Below are 23,838 nucleotides of genomic sequence, written 5' to 3'. Positions count from 1 at the left end.
TTTCGTAAACAGCAGTATTTAGCAACAAATTGAGGCTTGAAAGTCAACAATTGTTGTGCTCGAAGAAAATGCCAAGAAACCTATACATACAGTGGGTGTAAAAAGTATTCGTACACCCTTTAAAACGGAACAACTCTTTTAAAATTGGTCCAAATGACGAGTTTTTTTGTGAAGTTAGAGACATTAATTTACTAAATGATGTGAAAAAAAAATTTGAAAAAGTTGCAATTGGTCCGAATTGCGAAGAAAATATTAAAGGTCATGTTTTACAACTTTTTAACAGAAACTACATAAAATAAAATAAAGGACATTGTTAAACACATACATTCTGTGTAATATGAACCATTTTTATTGTCTGGCCGGATGCATTCCATCTCCCGATAGGGTTAAGAGGTCACGAGAGTTTCTTCGTACGTAACACAGCTATGAAAATACTTGTAAGATTCAAACCGAAAAACATGGGACGCAAGATAATAGTAAGGAGTGTGGAGAGTAGCTGCCGTTGAGAAAACTCACACAACAGTTCATATCATTTGCAGTGCAATAAAATTGTTAGTGACTTGGGTGAACTATTCATGCATCAATTATCTATTGCATGCGCCCCACGTTTTTCGTTTTAAATCTTACAAGTATTTTCATACCTATTAAAAATTTACAATCACAAATTTTCAGGACTATCTGTATGGGGTTAGGAATCTGTATGGGGCTAGCAAAAATTATTTTATACTTTTTAGTCCGTCTTAAAAACGTGGTACATTAAAAAATTTTTTTTATTTAAATGATTATTTTCTGCTTTTTAGTCTTGTGTGTTTATTATTATTTCTATCCTGACTTATAATCCTGATTACTAACACAGATTCCTAATCGAGATTCCTAATCCGGATTGAACCTTACGGTTCAAAAGATACAGCCTTTTAAAGGTAGGACAGACAGACGGATGGACAAATAGAGTGAGCTTTAAGCCGCCATTAAGACATTATCAAAATTAACCTCAAGTGGATTTTGCATAGACATATTTATACTATTCGCGTAGAAATTCATTAAAAAAATATTTCGTTATTAACTAACAACAAACTACGAATTTCCAGGTCAATTCATAGAATAATGATGAATTCGAATTCATTTAATACAACAAACCATCGACGTACAAAAATCATTACTTTTATTCCATTAGCTTCTACATCAAGAACAACAATATGTTTTCTTTTTGTGTTTTTTACAATAACAATACTTCACGTTCCATTTTAACCATTTGATCTTATATTTACTAGTAAATATAAATAATTCATGTATGATTTGTAAAAGTTTCTTGCAAAATAATGCTGTAGCAGAAAATATTAGATCATTCAGTTTTATTTCGACGATTCAGTTGTATCCAAGATCTTCGCGCAAACCAGTCGCAATCGTCGTAATGCACCATCACCGATGTTACCGATTCTCTTCAGAGTGTCATTTAGTTCGTCGCATATTTTATTCACGTGCTCGTCAAGATCATTCGTGGATTGACCATCGGTCGAGCTTCCACTCAGTTTGATTTCTAATCGAGCGAATTTCTCGTCCCTTTGCGATTCTTCGTAGTGATAGCAAACGTGGCCGACATTTTTCGAAATTCTGGCGACGTGTTGCAGATAAAGCTGCGCGTCTGAAAAGTCACGAAGCTCGTAATAAGGCGTGCCTGACAAATACGCCGGCAGAGAGTCGCTCAGCGACGGTTTCTTCGTGATCGCAGCGGCCATTTTGGTAACGAGATCCTCGTTTGGACACATGTGAGCGACGTGATCGAATGACTCGAGTGCTTCCTGTCGCACCCATGGATTTTCATCCTCCAAAAGCCGGCAATTTAACTCCGACAGGGCGTTCGCGGTCCTGACGCCGCAAATATCGAAGGAACCGATGTTGTTCCGTAAATAATGGGATGCAATCACCTTGACGTGCGACGGAAAACACAAAAGCGACGTCAACATTGCCTCCAGTACCTGAAATTGACATTTTTTGCAGTCAATTTTAATTTTCGAAAACATGGGAAGATATTTCTATTTGTTATAGAACTCTCAAGACCAAGATAAAATATTTTCACTATACATAGCTGATTGTTAGTGCGTCTAATGGCTTTTTCATTGGTTTTTACAGGAATATGTTACTTTACACCATGTGATTTGTTCGAACTTAAATGGTATTTTATGAGAAAACAGTTCGTTTTTAACAGATACCTACTTCCTTTTTTTTATTTTCCTCTCCATAAAAAGCGAAGTAGGGAAAATGCAACTGTGTACGCCTATAATACCCGTATCATTTATGTCAATAAAAGATAAATAAATACCATTTCAAACAGCAGATTTGCATAGTATTCTGTTTTTTGTATATAGAATATCCGGAATATATGTTGCGTCATTATTACAATTTGTTTCTCGGGAATACCATTTCTAGTATTTCGTACGTAATTCCATTGATTACAAAAATAAGCATCATTGCAAGTACGGATAGAAAAGGTTTATCGTTGCACACATTAATACGTAAGTATGTATTGTTCTATTTTCGAATATCTTTCGGTCGCGCCATTCTTTTCCTATGTTCGGCGAGAATCGAAATCTCGCCACGAGCCGTACGCCTAGGCCGTAGGTATTCATGTGGCAACATCGTAACAAAACAATCGAGATACGATCCAGCACGTGTTGCGAGGTTACATATAATACCGATTCCCTCTGTTTTATCGATGCTCGGTGGTAACATGGCCAAAGTACAGACGAGATATAAGAATAGGCCTAACATGCAATGTAATTTTCTGTCCCATGCTTCGGGGGTGTCAGAAGCCCCCGTACCATATGAGTATTACATTCCTTGCTAGCGAAACTGACAGTCATGGGTGTCTGTGTGCTGTGCGTTATCACAGTTCGAACGTAGTTCCTGAAATTGGAAACTTTTATGGAGAGGTGCGCTCGAACCAGCGTGATTTTCGTAGGACACGAAGTCCCATAGGATGTTAGGTCTATTCTTATATCTCGTCTGTGGCCGAAGTGACTGACAAATACCATAAACGCCTCTAGCAGAGAATCCTTGAATTATACCACTGTTTATTCCTGGGTGTGGACGCGTCGAATCGTAAATACAAACTTCTGTCTTCCAGGAGTGATGAATTGACAAAAAACGGATTTCTACAATAGTGTGATAGTGGTGTGCAGGGTGGTCTGCTGTTGACGAGAAAACCATTAAATCGTGAGATATTTGACAAAATGTGACTTGAGGAGCCATCTTGTATGTTTTCATCGGCGTCTGTCACAATCGCACACTTTTTAAAATTCTAATTCTTTCAATTCTACGTGTTTATTGGTGTTTATACGGACCAAACCACCCTGTAATGAAGTCTATCCGTGAGTTCTATATCCGTGGAAAGTTCATTTGTGCAATTATTGAAACAAAAGTTGGAATTTACGAAATCGATTGTCTCTCTCGTGCATTGCGTATACATACACGGTTCCCGTTGTTGTGTGAGCGCACGGACATAGCACACGAGCCACGGAGTCTCCCCCCTTAAGAAGCCCAAAGGAAAATATAGGTACGGAAACTTGTAAAATTATTGCTGGGAAAAAGTAATAGCTTGCGTTAAATTAAAAAAATAATAATCAACAATAAATTGATTAGTGCTCACCCTTTCGGAAATTCACCTGCAGCTTGTAGACCTGTGTGTCAGTAGGTCACTGTACCGATCCTGACCGACTGGTCATCGACGGCCGAAACGGTTTATGGCAGGGTATCGCCCAGTCCGCAGGTGATCGCAGGTATGCGACACCAGCCGACGTTAAGAGTTGCAACGTCAAGTGCCGCCGGGTTAATCCATCGAATATGTATTCACTTCACTGCACTGCGCTAACACTGATCACCCGACACAATCACTTAATGTATTTTTAATTGAACGTGTTGTTCCTATGTTAGGAAAATTGCCGGCCCCGAAACGGGTCGATTGTTTTCAATTTATAAGATGTTCCACGTAGCCAAACACTTGCACATCAGCAGCCGCATATCCGTTATTTTGTACGTACCACCAGAACATTGCGTAATACTCCCGTGAACTGAACATCTCTGTCGCCCGATTGCTAACCGACTGACAGAATTTTTCCGAAAGGGCTTCCTCTACCCCCAAGTAGTTTCCCATCGTTACATTGTGAGTTCATTCCCACCGTTCTAGCCAACGTTCTAGGAAAACACGTGCTTTGCAGAAGTGCAACAAATGAACCATCGTGCAGTTTCACCGAAAGCGGACTCCGTTAATTTACTGCCAGGATACCCATTGCTTCGAGATAGACAGCAGAAACTACGTTTTCCTCGAGGAGCAGGACAAAAATTTCATGAACACATGTTGAGTTGACGCTGCTTGACCCTGTCCGAGCACCTTAGCAGAGGCCAGAGCGGACGTTTCGCTACAGGACGCAGAGAACTTTTATACCTGCAGACTGAATTTCAACCATTTGAGGAATCAACCAGCAACGCATACTGTAACAGAAATATCTAGAAATCGTAAAAGTACACTATCTGTTTAATTACACGCGTTGAAGTAATATAAAATACAAGGAAACCACTCCAGATAATTTCAATGAGGTGAAAAACAATATCGATAGGAAATCATAAAAGTAAATCATCATAAAGTAATAAAAAAAATATAAATATTTAATTATAAATTATATTATAAACTGTAATTACATTATTTTTTTATATTTGTGTAAATTATAAATTATAATCTCTCTTATAAATTATACCTCTGCTAAGGTGCTCGGACAGGGTCCAGCAGCGTCAACTCAACATGTGTCAATGAAATTTTTCTTCCTGCTCCTCGAGGAAAACGTAGTTTCTGCTTTCTATCTCGAAGCAATGGGTATCCTGGCAGTAAATTAACGGAGCCCGCGTTTCGGTGAAACTGCACGACAGTTCATACGTTGCACTTCTGCAAAGCACGTATTTTCCTAGAACGCTGGTTTCTTTTTACATATATTTTGTTACTGCGGTGGGAGTAAACTCACAATGTAACGATGGGAGTATTACGCAATGTTCTGGTGGTACGCACAGAATAACGGATATGCGGCTGCTGCTGTGCAAGCGTTTGGCTACGTGAAACATCTGATAAATTGAAAACAATCGCCTCTTTTCGGGGCCACCAATTTTCCTAACATAGAAACAACACGTTCAATTAAAAATACATTAAGTGATTGTGTCAGGTGATCAGTGTTAGTGATCGTACAGTGAAGTGAATACATATTTGGTGGAATAACCCGGACGCACTTGACGTTAAAACCCTTACCTTCGGCTGCTGAGGTATACCTGCGATCACTTGCGGACTGGGCGATACCCTGCCATAAACCGTTTCGGCCGTCGATGACCAGGATCGGTCCAGTGACCTAGTGACACATGTTTGCAAACTGCAGGTGAATTTCCGAAAGCGTGAGTTCTAATCAATTTATTGCTGATTATTATTTTTTTAACTTAACGCAAACTATGACTTATTTCCGGTCATACTTCTGCAAGTTCCTTTACCTTTTCTTCGAGCTTTTTAAAGAGACTTATTCATTATCCGTATCATTTTTGCCCGTTACTGAACTACGGATTTTTATGTCAATAACGAACTACCATCACTATTGCATTACCTTTTCCTCAATAGGTCATTTAAGAAGGAAATTTACAAATTCCTTAGTCTCTATTTTCAAATAATGATTATTTTTTATTCTGTTTAAAAAAATAATTGTGTATTCGTCTTTTTACGTCACATATGATTTTCTTACATTTATGTTTCATTCATTCATCGCTTTAAATGATAAACGAAACATGATAAAAAGTTCGATTTGTTACGTTTTTCTTATTTGCTATTATACGCGGTTTCCTGAGATGCATGCCGACTTGTTTGTTCGGAGCTTCATAATACAAGCGTAGCACGTAGCCACCGCTAGCGTGGGAACTCGACTGAAAAACTCGCGCTCTGATTGGTCGGGGATTTCGTTAATATTTCGTTAACAAAGCCTCAGATAACATTTTAGCTAAGGTAAAAGTAGTTTCAAATCATCCCAGGAACCCCTCATTTCCCGGAAGAGAGACATTTTTGAGACACCCTGTATATGGACACGGGATGGGGGCTTCTAAGCATAGCCTGGGTTGCTGCATTTTGAAGGTACGCCATCTTTGAGAATAAACCACCTTCTCCGCCTACATAGGTTAACGGTAACTAACGCTATCTATTCACATATGTACCTATTCACGCGCATGCGTTAAAAATATACATGTTGTTTGTAAACTGTACTAATTAATAAATCATCTATAATATGTGTACCACAAATTTATTTTTTCTTTAACATTCTTATCTATACGCATAGTATATATGTATACATATATTATAGTATATTGTATCAGTACTTATCTCATCTAAATTTCTGACTGACTTATCGTTCACGCCTGTTTGCGCCTTATATTCTTTATATGCAATAAATAAGTACATACTTTGTATTACTCTACAAATTATACGAAGAAGCATACATGCGAATGGAAAGCATTAGTTAGCGGTAATCTATCTAGACGGCGAAGGTGGTTTATTCTCAAAGATGACGTACCGTCAAAATGCAGCAACCTATGCTATGCTTAGAAGCCCCCATCCCGTATCCATATATACAGATCAATGATGTAAATCCATCGGCATAATAACGGGCCTTCACTGTCGATGGAAGAGGGGGTGACACAATCGTCTCCGCTCCGGCGATATCGCCCCTCTAGCATGGACAGTGAGGCCCGTTGAACGATTTACACGCGCCACACGATTTTCTACGTGGGTCGTCAGAGTGCTCGTGTTCGACTTGACGGTGCACGTACTCGGTAGATGCGCGTTGAGCCATTAAAATCGACCCTTTCAAGTGTGTTCTGCAACGCGCGTTGCACAAGTGTGGACATGCCTTAAGAGATTTTGTAACTATTAACGTCGAATTTTAAATCATAATGATATTTATAAATATTTAGCATATAAAAATTAAATTTTTTAATACCTATATCCTTTTGTAATGTATAGATTTCCATTTGAGAAATTGGAAAAATGTAAGTAATTAATTTAAAAAGAAAAAATATAGATTTTACCAGTGAATGAACATTCACCTGTAAATGAAGATTTCTAACCAATGGAGCGAAAATTGCTTGAATATGAAATAAGGAATTGAAAAAGTTGAATATTTAATGTTTTGCTATTATACATATATGTATATTTATATAATTTACTTGTTTTTGTATATATATACAATGTCCATTCACTGGTACGTGTTGTTCATTTACTGGTGCATCTACCCTAAACAGAGATAATAAATAACTGTAAGTGAAAAATGCAATAGTTTTTCTTTGAAAATAAAATAGACTTGAGAATGGACTGTGATAAAAATAAACTAGATACGTTCTTAGAACACAACAAACCAAAAATTGAGTTAAATACAGTAAAAAAGAGGTGCGTACCGTATAGAAAGTATCATCTTGAATTTTTTCAGGCTGTGTAGCGCTGAACAATTTCCACGTGAATTCCGCAAGTATATCTAATTGTTTGCCCTCGAAAATCTCAATTGTGCTCGCGACAGAGTTCCATATTTGCGAAAGGACATCCACTGTATCTTTTTCACCCGTGTAATTAAGCTTTCCAATTAAGCACATGAGCATTGTCTTACGGATAAAAGCGAAAGACAGAGTGACCATTAGAAATTTGGAAGTGAACTATAACATCGATAATCTTCAGTCAAATATAACTTACAATACGATTCCAATTTTGCACGGTCGGTTGTCGTTGCAGTTCCACAAAAGTTTTGGGGATCTCATTCAATATACAAGCCAAGCGTTTTTCGAGCAACGATTTCGTTTTTGATGGCAAAAACCGCGCGACAGGAGTCCATGATGGATTCTCGAGATCGTCGAGCTCCGTTATAAGGAAGTGCTTTGTCTCATCGGAAAGCAAGCTGTACAGCCTTCCTATTAAGCTCTCTAGAATAACAACTTCGAGACTGCTGTGCCGGTTCATTAAAACGGCGTAAACTTTCAATAAATATTTCACGTGGCTAACGCAAAGCTCCGAAGAACCTATTCTGAAAAGTTATACATATTATGATCTTTCAATGCAACAAAAAAAGTGTCGAGTTGACGGAATAATCTAATATGTGTAACTTTGACATATATGCATATTCTAATCAAACTGTAGATATTTATATAGATTTATATTTGCATAGACTGTTGTATAAAAAATAGAATAAAGAATTAGTAGTGTGTAAAATTAAAAAAGACTAGACACTTTATTCATTGTGACTGAGGTGTTGTTTTTTGCCCATTTACGTATACTACGTCCTTTTTCGTTATTAAATCTATCCCCTTGTATTTATTATACAATAGGTTGTGCTAGTACATTATTTGTTACGTATATTAATTAATAACAATATTGATACAATTAAAGAAAAACAATTTGCTAATGTATTCATATACATATAATTCATTAGACTTTCTCCGAGTAGTTTTTATACTGATGACAGAGTAATGAGTTTTTTATCTGTTGAATTTGTAAAATTTACAAACCGTCCTACAAAACACCAAATGTCCGAACTGAGAAGAGCACCCCAAAGTTGATTACTGAACAAATGTTTCAATAAGATCCACTCGACGGCGAAAAATCCATCCGCAGGAATATGACTAATCAAGCCACAAATTGGTACCAGTGTGGCTTCGTACAATGTGGCCAATCGTGGCCTTTCTCCTATGTCATGGCCACCTGGTAATTTTACTTTCCCCGTGCAAATTTCTTCTTGTACTTTTCATACGTATAATAACACAATATTCTTAATTATATTTATCAAGTTATATAATCATATATTAACCCTTTTAGTGCCGGAGGCCGATATATATCGGCTCTTGCTGCACTGGCGAGAAGTGCCAGAGCCGATATATCGGCCCGCGACTTATAGCGCTTTACTATTCGCATTGCGGGAGAACTCTATCTCAAAATAAATTTATAATACGTTATAAATGGTCTAATTTCATTACGAGAGAATTAAAAAAAATAGTTTTTCGTTTTAACTCTTTGTGGACGACGACTTTTTCCTATCGCTTGGAGCTAAGGAAATCTAACATAAACACCGACGGTCGCCACTCAGGCGACATCCGACCTGCGGCGTGAATCGCCGTGGCGTTGGGCCCTTATCGGAACATGTCGACAGCGTTTTATAAACAACTGTTTGAAGACTCACGAAATAAGATCGCATTGCCGCAGCAAGACGTAGGATCAGTTAGTTTTTCTTCGATCGTTGTCGTGAGCAGTATATTTCGTTTTGTCCCAGTGACAGTCTGATTATATCAAAAATATATTTATGACAACATAATTTTGTTTCAGCAATGTTATATTACCTAGAACAATTACGTATTTCGGAAGAGATAATCCGTCCGGTGCTTACCATGTACCTTCGAGTTATTTTTTATGTTTGTTATGTAATATTATTTATCTTGTTACAAAATATATCGGAAATACAAAGTATATAATTTGTAATAAATGGTCTATATAAAATTATGATGAAAAGATGACTTTTTGTATGTGCAAATACGTTTTGTAAGAGAGAACTGGACTTTTACTTTCTTTATGATCTTTTATACTTTTGCTATTTATATAATTTTCAATGAATATAGAAAAACTAGTGTCATTGTTTTGTTCTCTATTTCGTCCTTAATATACTGCTTTTTGAATCATGTAAATATTGTTTCTTGTTTGGTTTTTATGACCATTTTCCCAAACCCTAGTAAAACCGCGAAATTCGGCCGGTTATTTTCGCATAGGCACCTCTTTTTCGCCTGGCACTAAAAGGGTTAATTATATGACGAAATTAAAAATATTTTTAACAGTGAGAATTAATACTTTTAGATTAATACAATATAGAAAAATATAAAAATATTTATGTTTCCATTTTTTTTATCTAAAATATTTTTCTCTAGTTGTATTTTTTTTTTGTGTGTGAAATTGTAAAACAAAATATAAGTTTTTAATTTTAAAATTTGCTGAACCACTTACTGCCTTTTTATATCATAATACAATATTAACAATTGCACATGATCCAAAGTTGAAGTACTTACTGTTGTTAATGCTTGTTAACGCGATATCGATAATTGACTCTGCGCCCAGTGCCCACTTACATTGCTCTTCAAACGGAACATTCACTAATTGTTTTATAATACTGATTGTTAGCAAGTGATAACCGAAGTTATCAAAGATCGTTTGAGTCCCATATTCGAAGAATGCCTAAAATGTTTTAAGATAAATGTTGAATCTTTAAGAAAAGAAACGGAGAAATTGTTGTTTTAGTGAAATCGAATCGAAGATAATATTATTATAAAGGTACCTGTTTGAAACCAGAGTTTTTTAAAATGGTATTCAAAAACGATTCAGACCCTCTCGAAATGTGAGCGTTTATTAATTCGATTACTTTATCGCTGATCTTTGATTTTTTCAAACACGAAGGATTACACCTAGATATAAAGAACAATGTAGAGATTGTAAGATACTAAAAACAGAAAACAATAAAAAAAATTGTATAGAATAATGGAGTACCTATGCATTTGTAAGAAAAGTTCGATCACAACTGGAAGGGTTTCGTTGCTTATGCAAGGACAATAGGCTGCGAATAATCTGTCCAAAATTTTTAATGAATGACCGATTACTCTTATTTTTCTTTCGTCCGCTCTGTCAAGGGCGTCCTAAATTGATGTGTAATGTAATATTTATATATTGAGGCACATAAAAGCAAATTGAAGTTTTAGTGAAAATTCCTTCTAAAATTAATATCGATTTGGATCTTGATTACTTTGTTTAACATAGACTTTCTATAAATCAATTTGCTAGTTCATTATTCGCTTAGTTTTATGGTGAATTATTGTTCCAATTATTTTTTTCATTAAATATTGGAATTGTTCAGCCTAAGGCCCGTTAGAGAGTCGAGCGAAGCGTCCACGTTCCGCGCACAGAGTTAATTAGGAAGGTCGGCGCGTGGTGGAACCATCCGCGTGGTCCTTCCGCATCAGTGCCACATGATTCTATGGAAACAAATGTAGCATTTAACAGTCGAACGGATTCTGTCGAGGATTAAAACTGTTACCATGGGCCATGGGTGTATATACGGAAATAGTTACATAAAATTTCTTCATTTTCTTGTAAATCAGTATACATATGTACTTACATACTATTTACAATGACACAAAAGCACCTTTTAAACTGCTTCGAGCTGTGACAGCTTTAAGACGTTTCGTTTCGATTTTTTGTAACTTTCACTTTTCTGGTTTTTCGTTTCGCTTCGCTATTTCCTGTATATTTTTTCTCTTCAGCGTTTCTCACGGTCTCGTGCGAGTCTGGTTATTGTCATGCACATTTGGTAACCAGGTTCGGGCGAGACCCGGGCTTCTTCCTCTTACATCCACTTTCATCTAGGGTCCTTAGGTTTTCCTAAAGGTCCTTCTTTGTTCAGCTTTCCTACGTCGATTCTTTCTCTCTGTTTCCACTTTAACTTCCTGCTTAGGGCGTCGGGAAGTACTAGCGCCCGTGCACATTTGGCGACCAGCTTGTGCGGTCCTTTGCTGTACGCTGATTTCTCCTTTTTAACATCTCGACACTTTCTCCAAGTTTTCCGGCATTTTCGGGTTCTTCCCCTAGGTCGTCTGTCTTTCGCTTTACTCCATCTCTCCTTTTTCTTTTCGCCCTTCTTAAGCTAGTGCGTAATGACGGAGGTGGTCAGTCAATCAATGTTAATCAAACATTGTCAGTGTCAAACAGTATCAATGTCAGTCAGTCGAATTTCTTTTTTCTTCCTTTTGTGTCAATAATAAAACACAGCAACAATTTTAACCGTTATTTCGGTCATACTTGAATAAAACAAAACTACGTACAAGAACTTCAATTCAGGCTATAATATAATAGTTACAATGTAGAAATAAGACTAATTGCAATCACATCGCGGACTCTCCGCTCGACTGTATAACGGGCCTAAGGGTTATCGATAAGGATTCCGTCAACAACCCAAGCCCAGATGAGATTTTTACGAACGGAAATGTATCATGCAGATCATGCTGCATGGTTTTGTTAGGATTAAATAGCCCGAACATGTATGAAACAAATGTTAACAATAACAACATTTTCCTGTTCCTAATGAAAACTATAATGGATATACAAATTGAAGGAGTTGTGTTCAACAACCTGTAACTTACAGGCTGTAAGTAGATTTATCTACGATTATATTTTCAAGTTGATTATGTTATTTATATATTTATAAGGTAGACTACTTAATTACGTTTTTGCTATGCTACGAAGGTGGAAAATCACGTTATTGTATATCATGTCTAGTTAAAGTCTATTAAATGCTGTTAAGTACATATCTCCGGATGTAGCATGTGTACAGCGATCACGTTTCAGATAACATGTTAGATTACGTTAACAAATGCTTCAGAAAGAAAACAATGTTATGACTACTTATCAACAGCATGGTTGCAATTCAGACATCGTTAACAATAATTTCTATGTTTTAGTATAGTATACCATGGCTATACATATACCAGTTAGCTGTTAGAACATACCTGGAGTGACAAAAGCATAGACGTCACATTTTTCGTCACTTGTTCTAGATGCACGGTGACGCACGTCGATTTCGCTCGTTTTACAATGTCCTGATGTGTAATCGCTAATTTGCCGAACATTCTGGACGTTTCAACGAACGTCTTCAGATCCAATTCGTCGGTGATGGCCACCAAAGATCCGATGGTATCAATCACTGTATTGAATACAAAAAAAGAAAGAATACTTATATGAATAAACACGAAACCCTTAATCTCTCAAATATGTTAATTTATAAACGTAAAAATATTATGTGAAGGTTGTAATAAGACCCAAAATTAACACATAATAATATAAGATAACGATATAGGGAGGGATAGGTGGGATAAATAAGGAAAAGAAAAAAGGGAAAAGGGAATACATCTAAAGGGGTGAAGGAGGGAATTGATAAAAAAATAAAACAAAATCAGATTAAGAAACTTAGACATAAGTATCATGCCTTTGGGAAATCCTAAACAACACAATAGGTTAAGATTAGCAATTAAGTAAAAGTTAATACTCTGGATAGATTTCAAGGAAAACATAGGGAGGAGTAAACAACAATAGATAAAGAGTAAGATGTAAGGAGAGTTGCAGGAAGGTAAGAGAAAAGTAAGGACCATGCTGCAGGGAGTAAGACGGGTTGCCGGGAGGAAACAAAGGTAAAAATTAGGCAAGATAGATGGGGAACCCTGTCGACTCCAGCCGCATTTCGCCTCTTAGTCTCCGCCGTGGCCCCAGGACGACGGAAAACTCGAACGAGCCAGTACCCTCCACGGAGAGACACGAACACGGTGGCGAACACAGGATCCGCGGGGGGCAATGGACCGGGTGGGTTCCGGGAGGTAGCCTGGGAGTGGTAAGGGCCCGGAACTCGAGGACCGTCCGTGAAGGAGGAGGTAGAGGTGCCCGTCCATTGACGGACCACCAGATACATATACTCCCCTTCGTCCCTAGGACATGAGACAAAGAGTTGGAACTCCGATCGCTGACACTGGCACAGGCGTGCGTACACCGAACGTACATATAAATGCCTATAAATGCGAGTGTACAGTGGGCAAAGGATACCGACACTGGATAGCTAACGGAATAGCGAACAAAGACTCGTGGTCACACATCGCACAGGTAGGTTCACGCAAAAGTTCCAACCAGGAAAAGAGACAAGCAGACAATTGACAGGATCGATCATCTGGGCCCGAGGGAAGGGGGGGGGGAGCTATACTCGGGTTGGTACTCTTCGGAGGCCCGATGATGCTACCAGTTTAGAACAACGATCGCGTAAAAAGGGGGCCCGGATGCGATACCGGACAACAAAACGTATACTGGTAAACCGAGTCTCGGAAGGATGAAGAGCATCTCTTTACGAGATTTCTGCCCAATGAGTTTTGTAGAAACGTATTTCGGAAGGCAATCCGTAAGGATGTGGCACTGAACGTAAAGCATGGAACTGCTGAAACAAGGCTGCGCTCTAACGGGCACGTGCCGTTAAAACTGTGATTCGGGACCATACCAGCGATGAATCACAGGGCGACTGGCATTCGCTGCAACGATCCGTGGTACATCTGAGAGAGAGGGCATCAATCCTAGGGACGGGAACGTCGTCGAAACCCAGAACGTGGTTGGTAGTCCCTGATGAAACTGATATTCACTCTCCAAGGGGAATTTCGGCGAAGTCCGGTGGGCTATCATCTGCGTCGCGTTCCTTGAAAATTACTAGGGAGGGGGGCAAACGCGATCTATTCTATTTCGTCTTTACTATCTTAAAATCATTACCCTGCTGTAGACAGATTAAACTCAATGGCGTTGGATTCATTTATGGTCCATCGCGGCTCCCATGGGAGGTGATCGACGAACTCGACCATGTCTCTCCTTGAGGTCGGCTACAACGGGCTCCCCATGTATCGCTATCGGAGTCTCGGGACTCCCTCCTTGACCTTGGGGGTGGCAGTATTGATGGGGGTAAATAGAGGAGGGGGTGTCCTGAATTATTCATAGGCAGGTACATAGGCAGGTAATGGTAGGGGGTTGAAATAGGCGATACAGCTCTCCCTCAATGATGACGGTACATACGATGATACCACCTTTGTATAGACTCTGTCTGTGGGTGAAGCAAAGAGTGAGCTGGTACTCACTTCAGGAGACGAAGGACTGATTGCCCTGACGTACATACTCCTTTAGCTATTATATTAGGTAGGGATGGGATGATCCTAGTGACTCTCCGCCTCACACACGAATACTTCCCCACCTCCATGTGGCCCGGGCCTAAGAAAGTTGGGACGGTTGGAAAGGCGCGGGAAACAGTATCCCCGGGTAACGCCCACCGTAGTCCCATTGCGGGGCTATGAGATAGCTACAGACGCTGAGTTACAGCTGGGCCTTGGGGGGGGGGGGTCGCACTTCCCTCCCCCGGGAGACCTCATACTAAACTAAACTAAACTAAACTAGGGTCTCCTACGTCGGTGGGAGATACCGACATCCCTTTCCCCCGGGTGACTATGTGCCACTAATCACTAATCACTAGGGTCTCCTAAGCACGTACTTAACTAACTAACTAACTAGGGTCTCCTACTGCTTGATAAATTTATTTCAAATTCTGAAATAAATGTTAAATCAAATGTTAATTTCGTATCATTTTCAATAACTCTGAGACCAAGTGGTAGGAGAAGGAGGTCTTTCCCTTACATTAGTACGTAAGTATTGTTTCATTCTCGAACCTTTTTCGGTTCCGCCGTTCTTTTCCTACGTTCGGCGAAAATCGAAATCTCGCCACGAGCCTTAGATATTCCATCGTTCTCCTGATAGGCAGAATTGTAATGGGGACATGTGGCAACAGCGTAAGAAAACTCTCGATACGATCCGGCACGTGTTGCGAGGTTATATTTACCGACTCCCTCTGTTTTATCGATGCTCGTGGTAACATGGCCAAAATGGCTGACAAATACCATATGCACCCCTAGCGGAGAATCCGTGAACTATACCACTCTTTATTCCTGAGTCTGGACGCGTCGAATCGTAAATTCCAAGTTCTATCTTCCAGGAGCGATAAGTTGACAAAAAATGGATTTCTACGATAGTGTGATAGTGGTGTGCAAGGTGGTCTGGTCTGCTTTTGATGAGAAAACCATTAATGCAGCTTCCACTTGTGCAGCCATCTTGTGTATTTATAGCGGTGTCTGTCAGAATCGCACCCTTTTTAAAATTCTAATTCTTTCAACAGATGGTGTTTATTGGTGTCTATACAGACCACACCACCCTGTAGTGAAGTCTATCCGTGAGTTCTATAGCTGCGAAAACTTCATTTGTGCATTTATTGAGACAGAAGTTGGAATTTACGAAATTGATTGTCTCTCTCGTGCATCGCGTATACATACATGGTTCCCGTTTGTGTGAGCGTACGCACACAGCTCACGGCCCACGGAGTCTCCCCCCTTAAAAGCTGTATAAAGCTGTATAAGTATATTAAGGTTTTATGTTGATGTTAAAAAATAATAAAAATAAAAAAAATAAAAAAAATTGTAACTTTTTGTCGGCTACTGTATACATATACCGGGTGGGGCAATGACTATGTCCACTCTCAATATTCCCGTTATTTGCAATAATATGAAAAAATGTTATATACAAAACTTACACGGTATAGAGGAGGGCATATTGTGACACAAACATTTTCTACGGGCGAAGGCATAGAGGAGATTTCAAGGTCATCTCTACTTTTTTTAATGGAATGCTATGTTTTTTTTATCGCGATATGATAGCCGGTGTAGAGACGACTTCAGCGAGCTATCATTGAAGGCCATGCAAGGTCAAATGTGGTAGTAAAGTAAACTTTCTTACATTACAGGAGATGCTCGAAGTGGTGACCGTTTGCGTCAATGCAAAGTTGCAATCTTCGTATCGCTGCATCACGTGCATGTCTTATCGTTTCTGAACTTAGTCTAGCACATGCTGCAATTATCCGTTGTTTCATATTTTCTGGTGTAATGGGCACTTCTCGATGAACAGCATTTTTCAATGTTCCCCAGAGAAAAAAATCTAATGTGGTTAAATCTGGAGAACGAGGTGGGCAAGAAACTAATCCTTCATGTAAAATTCGTTCAGTGCATCTCTTACTCTCCAAGCATAATGTGCTGAACACCCGTCGTGTTGTAACCACATCATTTGGTGAACGTTTAGTGGAACATTTTCTAATAAAGTCTCCTATGGAATAATACAGCATGTGCTAGAATAAGTTTAGAAACCATAAGACATGCACGTGATGCAGTGATACGAAGATTGCAACTTTGAATTGACGCAAACGATCACCACTTTGAGCATCTCCTGTAATGTAAGAAAGTTTATTTTACTACCACACTTGACCTTGCATGACCTTCAATGATAGCTCGCTGAAGTCGTCTATGACATCGCGATAAAGAAAACAGCATTCCATTAAAAAAATAGAGATGACCTTGAAATCTCCTCTATGCCTTCACCCACACAGAAAATGTTTGTGTAAGAATGTGCCCTCCTGTATACCGTGTAAGTTTTGTATATAACATTTTTTCATATTATTACAAATAACGGCAATATTCAAAGTGGACATAGTTATTACCCCACCCTGTATGTATAATGTTTTATTCCATGTGGACCTACTTCAGTAGGGGTAAGAACACTATTTGATATTGTTAGTCATTTCTGTACTTCAGTAATTCTTAACCCTTTCGCTACCAATACATATGTATTCCAGTGGGCAGTTAAAAAATTCTGGCCAGCAATTTTCATAGTCGAAATAGCTAGATATTTCGCCCCTCTGGTACCGTCATCTTTGCTGCATATTTTCATGCAATACTATCTAAAATATTTATTTAGGGCATAATGTGTTCCATGCACCCCTTTTAAATTTTCATAATAGCCTCAGATTAAAAAGTTGTAAAAAACGACCTTTACTATTTTCTTCGTGATTCGGACCAATTGCAACTTTTTCAAACTTTTTTACACATTATTTAGTAAACTAATTTCTCTAATTTCACAAAAGAACTCAAGTCATTTGGACCAATTTTAAAAAAGTTGTTCCGTTTTAAATGGTGTACGAATACTTTTGACACCCACTGTATACATATACATGCTGCTAAAGTACAAAAGTGGCTGTAACTTAGGAAAAACGGTTAAACAGGGAACATGTTTATAGGAACTTTTCATATTATCTATATGTTACTGTCAATTCCTAAAGTGGGTCTAACATGTTGCGGAACACCCCATACATTAAAGTAATATACAGAAATTTACAGGTAATAATTGTCTTAGGTGTATGGAAAATTAATGGCCGTTATATTTAAGTTATGTTTTATTTTAGTTTATCGATAAAGAATTCTTCTACTGCCAGAAAAACGATAAGTTCGAAGCATGCTTTCGAGCAACACACAATGTAGCAACTGTTCTATATGAATGAAGATTGTCGAACTAAGAACGACCTTTGCTTTTTGATACACCTACACTGACCTACATAATAAACAGAGAGTACAGATCTGCCAAGTAAGCAAAGTAACAGAGCGTACATTGTTCGTTAACAGGAGACGTATCATTGATCTGAAGCGAAGAGTATTAAATATTTAGGAAGGAAGAGTGTAGATTTATCTTAACGTAACAACGATATCCTTTACCTCTCCTACTGGACGTACTTGATAAGAATAAAAATGGCTCAGGTTAAAGTATCGTTAAGACGTAATAGGATCAGCTCACCATTCACTAACAGCTCCGTTTCCGTGTCCGTATCCGTGTCGAAATCGATTACATTCTCCAAAGTGGCCAGAAATAGATTCAAGATCGTCTTCGCCTTGCGAAAGAGATTCCTTAATTTTTCCGATACGCCCTCGAACAAAGTCCCGTACAATCTCGTGCTGGAAAGACAATTCTCACCTACTGTCACGTCGAAAGGATATCAATCCAACCGGATCGAGCCCAATAGAAAATCACCCGTGCAAAATCTATTATAGTACTAGTGCGGTTCGTAAGCAGCAATGGTAAGAACTGCAAGAATAATTGAAACAGTGGGACTTAAGCCAAGTACGCACTTGAGAATATAATTTTGTAACTGTTTATGTGTTGTTAGACCCTGATAACCAGTTGTGTACAAGTTTCGAGCAAATTGCCAGCAATGAATGACAGAAGTTGTTTACAAAATCATAAGTAGCCATCTGTTTCCGCATTTGACTTGAGTTTTGCAGGCAACACCAGTTGACAAAATGATAAAGTAAATTGGCAGAAAGTCTTACAACATGACCTATGTCAAATTGGATTATTAAGGAGATTATCATGGGCGTAGGCAGGTTATCAGTTAGGGGGCGGCAAAAATATTAACACACCGATTGCCACATTGAAAAAGGCTGTACGTAGCCAGACACACTTTATTTTATTTTTAAAGTTATAAATCGTTGAAAATGTATGCGTTTTGTTAATAGAGGCTGTTGGCCGTGTTTGAAATTATACTGCAAAATATTAAATATGACTCAAAAATTTGGTAATTCTGGGAAGGGAGGGGAGGGGGCAAAATCCAATTTTTTTCTTGTAGGGTGGGGCATAAGCCACTTTTCCGTCCTGGGGAAAGTGCCCCCCCCCCTGGCTACGCCCATGGAAATTATAAGAAAGACTGAAAATACTACATTTATGTATAATAGTGTTGAACTTGTAGATTCTGTCTTTAAACAACATTTCTTGATTTTCATTTCTGATTTATTTAAATTATTAAGGGGGGAATTGTATATATATCACGCTGAAAATAATCTGATTTTTGTGAATTTATTATAAGAAAACTGTTAAATAAATCATTATGAAACTTTCAGTAGTTTAAATTTATCGGTGAAAGTTATAAAAAAATTTTGTATTAAAAATGTCGGCTATTGAAGGAAGTGGTGGGATTTTCAAGGTTTTACATATATGTAATTCCTCCTTAAGTGCGTAATGGGCTTAATTGAACTTCTCAGAAACTAAACAGATAAAGTGTACGAAGTAAGAAGTACAGAAAACTGTTGTAGGCTCTACAAAATGTAAACTACAACATTTAATATGAAATTAAATGTATGTGTAATAAAGAAGTCCGGGTTCTGGAAGACTCAATTAGTATTGTCATACGTAAACACGACTAACAATTAACATGTTGTGTACTAATTGGAATTTCTAACAGTAGGTACTTTAAAAATGTATCTGAGAATTCAAACGCAATATTTAGTTACAGGAAAGTTATTGAACTGTAAAATTCTTTTTAAATTCCCTTTGTTACATCACTTTTCAATTCATCGTTCAATTCAAGAATAGAATTACATAATTGGTGTGTACTGACGATGAACTACACGTGATTCACATGGCACAAAACCAATTAACGCTCAATAGCTTCTGCAAACGATAAACAATTAATGAAATTCACCTTGCTCGACAGTGTTCGAAAATCGATTTAACCATATCAAGCGTGTTCTCGAACAAAAATTTCAAATTGGCCGCAGATGTTTTGTTAAGTTTCGACGCTCGTTCTATCGACTTCTCCCACGCAGTTAATAACTCGTGACAAAGAACTAATTGTCGCTTTACATTGTCCAAAGCATCTTCGTCAGCATTTGTCATTTCGCCAATTTCTTTTAGAGCCTTGTGGGAAAACGAATATGAATTAAGAAAAGACAGCGTACTAAACATGTTTGTCAACATCGTTGGCCACCAACTGAATTAATATTTTATCCTTTTATTTAATTAATACGACCATTTTCTATATTATCCTGTATATTTACAGTGGCCCGCATAATTATACAAATCCATACTATTTATGGGATCAATGTATTCGTTGTTTTTTAGTAAGTTGAACACTTATTTTAGTTGCCTGAAACATAACATTTACTTATTTAATTTATACACTTTACTTGTTAACGAATGATAAACGAAATAATGCCTAATTTTGACGTTGCAGAAATATTCGGACACTCTACATATGTACCATAATGCTTTTATTAAAAATATACACATGCTTTAACAAAAATAGTTCAATTTTAATATTTAGTTGGTTTTCTCTTTTATTTAGTTACATAGTTTAAATATTTGGGTATACTAGAAATAATTTTATTTAAGTATTTTAATGGAATGTCTGACTATTTTAAATCAATTGTAATTTTAATTCTCCTCTCGACTTTATGGGTGATGCTCTGATTCGACGATCTACGTAATCCCATATATTTTCGAACGAATTTAAATCCGGTTACTGTGGATGAGAGTACAATACCTTTGAACAATTATAGAGTAAATATTTTCGAACTGTAAATGAGTTGTTGTGTTTAGGATCATTATCCTGATAAAATTTAAAACTGTTACAAATGTTCATATTAATAGCACTTTCTATTAAATTTTGTTTTAGAACACCTATCTAAATATCCATTTTTATCTAAAATGCCGTCGATGAAAGGTAATTCGTCCATTCCAACAGCCGAAATACAACCACAAACCATCACACTTCCTTCACCGTGTTCTGCGGTTGATTTCAAATTTTTAGTATGAACTTTTTATTAACTTTACGTCGTATCAGTTTTCAAACAAAAACTCAACTTTAACTTTAAAACGTTGTATCCACTTTTATTGAACATTCGACGAACTGCGTCACAAAGAACTTTCTTTCCGGTCTATTCAAGCAATTCCGCCGTCAATCTTGGGGCAAGTAATCTACGAAATTTTTTCACTTTTTCTAATTATATTGCGTTTGTCACGGACATCAAATAACTTTGGACGACCGTTTTGAGGTACAGATTCAATTCTATCCGCACGATTATACATATGTATACTTACTCAAATTCAGTAATGTACCTATTTCCCGATACAATTTTCCTTTTTCACCATGATAAATAATGAGTTGGCGTGCATCGAACGACGTATTTTTCCTTTACGTCCTATTTTCACAACTAATACGTGCGGAATGAGTGAATTTTGAAGTGAAATTGTTTCTACCAGTTAGTGCTTTCATCTTGTGTTCACAAACACTGCTATTGCGTAAACTAACTGCCTTGACAGGACGACCAAACTGCGGAACATATGCGATCTCCGAATATTTTTGCGATGTTAGAATTAGGCATTCCTTGCATTACTTTACCTCTTAGTATACAGAAAATTATATAAATTAGACAAACAATTTTGTTTTTAGCAACTAGAATATGTATAGGTATTAACTTATCAAAAAACAATGAAACCCTTATTTTCAAGATTGGTACAGATAAACAACAATATATTTCCAAGTACCACCAAGTCCGAATATTAATGCGATTCACTGTATTTTCATTTATAACAAAAAGTTTTTTATTTATTAACACAATGACGGTTGGCCAGTTTCGCGAGTAATTTTCTCCAGTGGCCGTCTATATTTGTCAAGAATTAATAATATATGATTTGTCCTACGTATATAAACGAAATTCAATAGCTTCGAACATTCGAAAAGTACCAGGTGGCACTCACATAACGCCACTGTTTTAGGCGTCATCGATCGTTATAGCCTTAAATGAAAGTAGTTTTTTGGAATTTACCTTGGACAGATGGTGATACGCGGTAGGAAGCGTTTCCCTGAAGATTTTCTCGTCCAGTGACTTGTCTGGACAAGAATACAAGCATTCTTGCAAAGCCCGCTGCAAGAATTCTGCGTCGAACCTCTGGCATAAACTTTCCAAAGCATCGTAAACATCAGAACGTTAAGAAAATGATAAAATTTTAATATTATGTTCAGCATAAACAGCGTCTACCAGAAAAATGATTACAAAGGATATTTTTATCTTCGTCGAATAGTCCTCAGAGCCGTCAACCTTTTCGTCGCCGGAGAAAGAATCTTCGAGCAGAGAGGCGAACGAGTTTTCACTATCCATTTTCTGTAATTTTGTAAAATTTGACATAAACAGAAGTACATACTTACTTTATATTAATAGCCATACTATTATAAATTTGCAACTTGATAATTGCAACATTGTCTGCAATACTTCTAGGAGACAAAACATTTTATCTATCATTTCTATATGTATACGGAAATTATTATTTCTAAACATTTTGAGCAGTTATTTGCTATTCGAATAAACGATTACCAGTCTCCACCTGGATGTCACGTGCGTTATACCTTAAGCCGCGTCTCCATTGCTTCGGTATTTGCCAGACGACATAACCGTTCGATGTGTACACCAACGAGCAAACTCGGCTTCCGCTAGGGGGAAAAAGTGAGGTAGGCGAAGGGCCTCCTACCATTTAGTTTTGGCAATTACTGAAATTTATGCCAAATTAACATTCGGTTTAAAATTTCTTTCAGTACCTGAAATAAATTTTGCTAAATGGTAAGAAGCTCTTTTCTTACGCCACTTTTTCCCCTAACGGAAGCCGAGTTTGCTCGTGGGTGTATATGTAGTATTTGTATCGGCGAGGGTCTTTCGAACTCGATCCAGTGTGACTTTGTGTTACTAACGTAGCCTATGGATGTGAATCAGAATTGATTCCCGTAAAAGAAAAATTAATTTCTAATTTTCTATGTTATAAAATGATTTTTCAATTAAGGAGTTACATACGTTCTCGTCGCGCAAATTGATCATTTTTGTAAATTTTTATCTGGAGAGGAATTAAATAAATGTTGGTATGGCAAAGATATTTTGAGCGACGCGGTTATATACGAGCGGAATTCTTTTGTTTAGTTGGTATATCCTTTTTCTCTTTGTTTCGCGTGTTGTCCTTTCGCAGCACGCGCCAGTCTGTATGTCGCATTGTGACGAACCTGATGTATTACAATAAAATCCTTAACAATAAATAAAAAATGTAATAATTATATCTTATTTTTGGGACCCTTATTTGTTACGAAAAAAGTATTTTGATACACTTTTGTCATATTTTGCCTCCATTCTCTGCGGCTACAGCAACCTCTGCACGAAAAAGAGGCTTCCTTATCAGCATATTTCCATGAAAAAGCATACAACAATAAAAATTCACCAACGATCTTATAAAATGGTGTTGTAGCAATGGGCCATCGGGTCAAAATTTTGAATATGTGGGAAATAAGGATGTTATACTATTTTGAAAAAAACAAATCAATTTTTCGTCTGAAATTTCGATCTTTAAATAGTAAAGAAAAATATTAAAAATCAAACATTTTTAAATTTGACCCGATTTCTCCTTAGAGAATGTCATTCTATGTAAATCAACGCAAAGTTTACGAAAAAATGTTGAAAATTGCCGAAGTTATCATACTGACAAATTTGAAAAATATG

At 37.4% G+C, this 23,838-nt stretch overlaps 1 protein-coding gene across 1 annotated transcript; it reads right to left on the bottom strand.

The window, feature by feature from the left end:
* Window positions 1-1,352: 1,352 nt before the first annotated feature.
* LOC107190819 (uncharacterized protein C1orf112-like) lies at window positions 1,353-22,461 on the bottom strand. The gene is made up of 12 exons (XM_015579703.1): window positions 22,366-22,461; window positions 22,129-22,275; window positions 20,004-20,218; window positions 18,323-18,480; window positions 12,595-12,788; window positions 10,583-10,728; window positions 10,374-10,500; window positions 10,108-10,273; window positions 8,566-8,797; window positions 7,757-8,084; window positions 7,468-7,668; window positions 1,353-1,976 (listed from the first exon to the last, which is right to left on the bottom strand). Exons 1-12 carry the CDS (start codon window positions 22,459-22,461, stop codon window positions 1,353-1,355), a joined length of 2,634 nt encoding a protein of 877 aa, XP_015435189.1.
* Window positions 22,462-23,838: the final 1,377 nt, after the last annotated feature.

This window comes from Dufourea novaeangliae, unplaced genomic scaffold (genome assembly GCF_001272555.1).
Source record: "Dufourea novaeangliae isolate 0120121106 unplaced genomic scaffold, ASM127255v1 scaffold232, whole genome shotgun sequence".
Taxonomy (NCBI): domain Eukaryota; kingdom Metazoa; phylum Arthropoda; class Insecta; order Hymenoptera; family Halictidae; genus Dufourea; species Dufourea novaeangliae.
The sequence above is the reverse complement of the archived record's forward strand: the minus strand, read 5'-3'. Positions and strand labels throughout refer to the sequence as shown.